This window comes from Quercus lobata, chromosome 12, assembly GCF_001633185.2.
Source record: "Quercus lobata isolate SW786 chromosome 12, ValleyOak3.0 Primary Assembly, whole genome shotgun sequence".
Lineage (NCBI taxonomy): Eukaryota > Viridiplantae > Streptophyta > Magnoliopsida > Fagales > Fagaceae > Quercus > Quercus lobata.
The window spans coordinates 34,825,220-34,831,473 of record NC_044915.1 but is presented as its reverse complement, the minus strand read 5'-3'; the positions used below and the strand labels follow the sequence as shown (position 1 = coordinate 34,831,473).

Genomic DNA, 6,254 nt, shown 5'->3' with positions numbered 1-6,254 from the left:
GCGCGTGATTATTTTTTAGGTAAAATACTATTTTAGTCTCTAAACTTTATAAAGAGTTTTTTAAAAAAAAAAAAAAAATAGTTTTATCATATTTTTCATAATATTTTCTATAACGTTTTATTTTTATTTTTTATTTTTTTTTATCATTATCATATATTTATTGGTTGATGATTTGCATAACATAGACATTAAATAAGAGGAAGAACTATTCATTAGATTTTTTTAAGTCATGGTGTATGAAGATTATGATTATATATATATAAGGTTAAATGAAGTGTCAAAAAATGAGATTATAAAATTTTCCAACTTTATTTCTAATATAATTTCTAAATTACTAAAGAACATCTCATTCTTAGTTATGAAGGGAAATATAATTTCTCTAGTTAGAGTTTGATTAGTTTTAAGTTTAAATTTTGTATTATTATATTTAATTGTTGATTATTGATTTAATTAAGTGAATGTAATGGTTGATTTTATTGCATTATAAAGTTTTCAATGTCCATTGTATAGCCATCTCTATTTTGTTTCTTACTCCTCTTGACCACTTTTTTATTTTCCAAATAATGGTTATTAATTGATGTTTGATTTCATTTCTTTTTTTCTTCCTTCATTATTCTTTATTACTTTGTATGTTCCCTTGCTAGTTGTAAATTTTATGGTTATCAATAAAAAATAGATATCATGGATGGCTTAAATAGGTATAGATGTAGTTACGCTAGTGGTATGTCAAAGTTTGTTTATTTGTTTTTTGTTTTGAATTTTCAAGGAAATATGAAAGGCATTTCTCTAGTTTGGTCTTAATCAATTAAGATATTCATAATATGTTAATGGAAGTAATACTGAGCCATAAAGTTTTTTTAATGTATGAAGTGGTTGGGTTAGTGGTAAGTCAATGTTTTTATAAAAAAAATTTTAAAAATAATTTCAAGGAAATGTAAAAGGCCTTTTTTTGAAAAAAAGAAAAATAAATTGTGACTTTTTGAATTGTAGAAATATGCTTGTTTTAATTACCTTGTTTATAAATTTCATTATTAAGTTATAAACATCTAAATTAAAGTAGATGAATATATAAATGCAAAATTTTATGTAAAATTACAACCACACAAGACAAATATGTATAGATAATATATATATATATATATATATATATATATTTTATTCATGAATCATTATTTCATTGTTTACTTATAAATATCTAAACTAAAGTTTTTTTTTTTCTTCTGAAAAAGAAATATAAATTAAAATAGATGAATATATAAAGGTAAAATTATATGAAAAGTTAAAACTACCCAAGATGAACGTTTAACCATTGGTAGATATGTGTTTTTTGAAGACTAAAAGTATGCTTGATTGCTTTAGCTAGAACTATATAACTATGCAAATATTGTTACGAGTGGTTCCATCATTTGCAAATTATCAAGTTTGGTAGCCTTACAAAATAGATATTTCATTTTGCAAAAAACTTTACATGAACTCCTCTTTTGTGACAATTTTTTTTTTTCTTTTTGCCAAAACAAGTTAAGAATATTAAGACTTAAGTTAACACATTAGGTAGTTGTAGACCACTTCAATGATATGAAAAATAGAAAGGTTTAAATATTTAAAAAGAATTTTTATTAGATTGTAATATAAAACAATTTTTTCTCAATATTTTATGTAACTTTTCCCTTAAGATCAATATTGTTGGCATCCTTTAAAGATGATACATAATATTTTTGAGAAGAAGAAGAGAAGTAGAGACGATGCTAACACATAATATAAAATTATTAAGTTTGTGTGATTTAAATTTGTGGCAAAAAAAAAAAAAATTAATGTATCTATGATAAAAGTTTTTATCTAAATGATATATAGTAGTTCATATTTTTTTAGTCTTGATTCAAAAAATTCTTTCTCGATAGCCTTTTAAGTCTACAAATTGCTCAATCTATAGGCCTAGACACATTCAAAGAGTGCTATCTAAATTATAAATTATATGACCCTTTATCACACAAATATTTTGATTCCCCCAATGTATGGTAAAAGAAGGCAGGTTTGTGTCTAGCCATTTTCTTGATTTATGTTACATAATTTAATAGTATGGAGGATGTGATTGGATTTAAATGTTGAATAAAATAAGATGAGAAGAAAAAAGAGTAAAAATAAAATATATAACAATAAATATCAAATTATCCAAGTCATTCTATGTAATATAATAACATTATATTATTATATACTATATGTATAATGCAACAGGATAATATTTAATCAAAGAGAATATAAAAGATAACAACTTAAAATACAAAACTAAATTGCATCAACCCAAAGTAGAATTCTAATTAACACAAAAATTCATCAACCTAAAGAATTGATGCAGTAAAAAAAAAAAAATGAAAAACAAATTAGAGAGAGAGAGAGAGAGAGAGAGAGAGAGAGAGAGAGAGAGAGAGAGAGAGAGAAGTAACATTTTTTGTGTGAGAAAACTATGCATAGAATGAAAAAGAAAATGTCAAATTTATAGTAAGATGTTGAGAATAAGAAGAGTCAAAATAAAGGAAGATAATAAGGTAGAGAAAGAATAATATTAATGTAGAAAGTAATGGGGAGATGAATAGGTAAATGGGAGAGAGATTTTTGAAAAATTAATAATAAAAATAATAGTTAAAAGATATTTTAGTTTTTAAATAATGGATTTTTTAAGTCACCTTAAATGAGAAAATGTTCAAAAAAATATATAAAAAAAGTTGGAAACAAAAAATGATGATGTAATTGCTGATGTGGCTCAACGTGAGCGTAGCAATATTATATGCTATTCTTCAGTTTTTAGTAATATATAGATTAGAGATTAGATCTTTAAAAAAAACAAAATTAAAAATAAAAAACTTTAGTATGTCTACTTAATTCTTAGACTTTGGACTGGATTTGGATTTCATACAATAATTATATTGTGAATAATTAGGTACCATGGAGTTGTAAAATCTAAAATGTAATAGTTTGAAAGGTAAAAATGTAAGTAGTTGAAAGAATTTTGATAGTTTTTAGACCCCTTAAAACAATTGATTTAATCTAGGTAATTAGCCAAGTTGTTACTTAGTCCAATTAAACAAGTCTAGGTTATCATAATAACAAAGATCAAATCATGTAAAGCAGTGGAAAATAAATAACACAAGATATGATCACCCAGGAAACCAAATCGGTAAAAACCTGGGGAGGATTTGACCTAACTATCCTCAAAGTAAACTTGAATCCACTATCTTGAAAGAATCGAAGTTCATACAATAAGACTTATAAGCCCCCACGCTCGACTTCTAATTGCTACCCACCAGTAGAACTTACTGACACGACCACGTGCAAGCTCCGAATTCATGAATTCCTTCTTTCTTGGATTCTGAAAATTCAAAAACGTGTAAAAACACCTTTGAACGTTTAGACCTCCAAATTACAACTTAACCAATTTAAGCAATATGTCAAACAACTAGTGTGCGGAAACTTAACATGTGCTATAATATGAAATTGGTTAAAAACTATCTAAGCCAACACAGAATAAAATCCACAGCAGATAATAAAAAGGCAAAGATAGAGAGGAAGGAAGATGCAAACACAAAGACAACACGCGATGTGTTTTCGAAGAGGAAACCGAAGCCCTCGACGTAAAACCTCTTCGCCGCCCTCCAAGCGGTAAACAATCCACTAGAAAATACAATTGGGATACATGGACAGCCATAGACCCTCCAAACCTAATCTACCCAGTGCACCTAAGCCCTCCAAGCTTCTTGCTCCAACGAGGTTGCGCCGAACCTTTTTCTTTTCTAGCTTCCCGGATTCCGCTACTAGACCGTAGCATCAACCAATGAAGATTGGTTCCTTCCTAACTGCTTCCCAGAAATCCAAACATCTGTCTCACAGTGATGATGATGGTGAGAATCAGGTTTGGTATAATGTCTCTCAAGGATTTGACAATGGAGAGGAAGAGAGTTGAGGAATTTGAAGAGACTCTAAGGTATAGATTGTGGGTGAAGCAATCTTGTTTTTCTTTAGGGTTTCTCTCTCAAAATTCTCTCTAGAAGCTCTCTCACAATCGTGGGTAAAATGGGTATTTATACTGGAGTGGGAGAGGAATGTGAAATGTCATGTTTAACAAAACAGGGGTAGCTCGCGGCTTGACTAAGTAGCGAGATCCAGTCGCGAGATAACCGTATGGCCAGTTGTCTTGTTTTGTCCTGTAGTGCTCCAGCTTGCATGACTGTTCACCTTCCAGCATGCTTGGCACGTGTGCTACGTCTGGCGGCTTGCAGCCGCGAGTCACCCGCGAGTCCCAGTCGTGAGTCTCTGTTTTCTTGCACACTTTTGAGCAATTTTCACTCTATCTCACTCACTACCCTTACAACAAACCCACCTAAATATAGGGTTACTAAATGCTGAATTACAAGTAAATTTGGCACGGAATAAAGCCAATTAGATGGTTGAATAAATTCAACCTTACAGATTCACCTCCAGATATAAGCACATCCGCTTGTGTTTTCTTTAAACTTCAATGGTAGCAACTGAGTTGATCATCAAGGTGTAGATAAATCTTCTCCTTGAAAACCCTAAGTTTGTGTAAAGGAAAGCTCTTCTAGATCTCACAAGAGATTTACACAAACCGCAATATGAGCAATACTAAAACGTGGCTAGGGTTTGCCTTTTATACTTAGGACAAATAAGAAACCCTAAAAAAGTTTTAAAATAACTAGAGCTGAGTTGGAAAATTCTGCAGAAAAACATTCTGCCCGAGCTTCGATCGATCGAGCTAGGCCGAAATGCATTAATCTTTTCTGCATTAAGCTCGATTCCAACTTTACATAAACGCACAACTTTGAGCAAGACTAAAATACATCTAAACACATTGTTTTGATCATGGTTTGCCAACAATACAAATGAGAGTTCTAAATATATAAAATCCTAAGTCTTTAGAACCTAACAAATTTAAAATAAAAAAAAAAAAAAAATTATGAGCTTTTAGTCTCACCTAATTATACTTTATTATACCAATAATGTTATAGACACAATAAATTTAGTTTTTTTTGTTCACGCTATTTGAGGTGATAAATTTTAATAGTTTAACATACTTTCAAATGGGATAAGGGAATTGACATCATTTTGAGGGCACATGAATCATACCCTTCGTTTTAATAAAATTAATTTGAATTAATTATTTTATAATGATAAAGAAATGGTAAATATTGTGGACTTTTTCCTGTGAGCTAGCATAAAAGATAGGGTAGAAGCTAGAAGTGGATGGTCATTTGCAAGAAAACGAATATGCTCATGATGTCATGACCTTATATAATTGAAGGTCTCTTCAACAAGTAGCGCAGACGCAACCTAGAAAGTGCATTCTACACTCTATTTCTGTGTCCTTTTGGCTTTTGCAGCGTGTTGTAGACATCACATGGAGGATGCAAGCAAGAAGAGAAAAATTTGCCCTGATGATCCTGAGGAAGAAGAAGATGATGATGATGAACAAAAGATAGAGAAGTTTTTTGCTCTTATCAAGAATATTCGAGAGGCTCGTTTCCGTTTGATGAATGGTTCAGATGTAATGGAAGGAGTAGAGAACAAGAGAAAGAAGAAGAAAGTTGAGGAAGAGAACAAGCAAGTTGAAGTTTGGAAGCTCTCGTTTGAACGTGAAGATTTCATGGAAGATGAAGCTCAGTTGAAAACCGTAGTGGGTTCTTCTCCAAGACAAGAAGGAAGTAAGAAAGAAGAGGATAAAGAAGAATTAGACTTAGGGCTTTCACTTTAGTGTTAAAACTTACAACAATTGTAGAAGAATTGTGAGGAATCCTAGTGTCCATGCTAATGTAGCATGCTTAATTTGCTGTATGTATCATAGTAAGAAGTTTCAAGCTTTGCTGTGCTAGCTTCTTAGCATTTTTTTTAATGTAACATGTAGTAGTTACTGACAATCTATTATCTATGTTTGCTGACAAGGATTTGAGGTCTTTGAAATCCTTCTTATTTTGTAAGTATTTGTGCCCTATTTATAACAATTAAATCCTTTTATCTACTTCTTCTTCTTCTTCTTATTTCTTCTACTTACTAAAATACGCGTTTGACACTTTTTTTGAATTATTTTTATTTTTACCACTTACATTTCAAAAATCTTATTTTTGCCATTCATATTTGGTTCTATTTTCATATGTTTTGTCACTAATTTTCATTAATAATATGACCGTTAAATATCATTCATGTTTATTAATTTTATAAAATACTAGCATTAAAATACTATAGAATGC

At 30.0% G+C, this 6,254-nt stretch overlaps 1 protein-coding gene across 1 annotated transcript; it reads left to right on the top strand.

The window, feature by feature from the left end:
* The first annotated feature begins 5,368 nt into the window (after nucleotides 1-5,368).
* Nucleotides 5,369-5,960, top strand: LOC115972601. Its single transcript, XM_031092931.1, has one exon. It carries the CDS (start codon nucleotides 5,408-5,410, stop codon nucleotides 5,759-5,761), a length of 354 nt encoding a protein of 117 aa, XP_030948791.1. The 5' UTR covers nucleotides 5,369-5,407; the 3' UTR covers nucleotides 5,762-5,960.
* The last annotated feature ends 294 nt before the right edge of the window (nucleotides 5,961-6,254 follow it).

Excerpts from the sequence above, each read along its gene's own strand:
- LOC115972601 (XM_031092931.1), top strand. The coding sequence starts at position 5,408 with ATGGAGGATGCAAGCAAGAAGAGAAAAATTTGCCCTGATGATCCTGAG.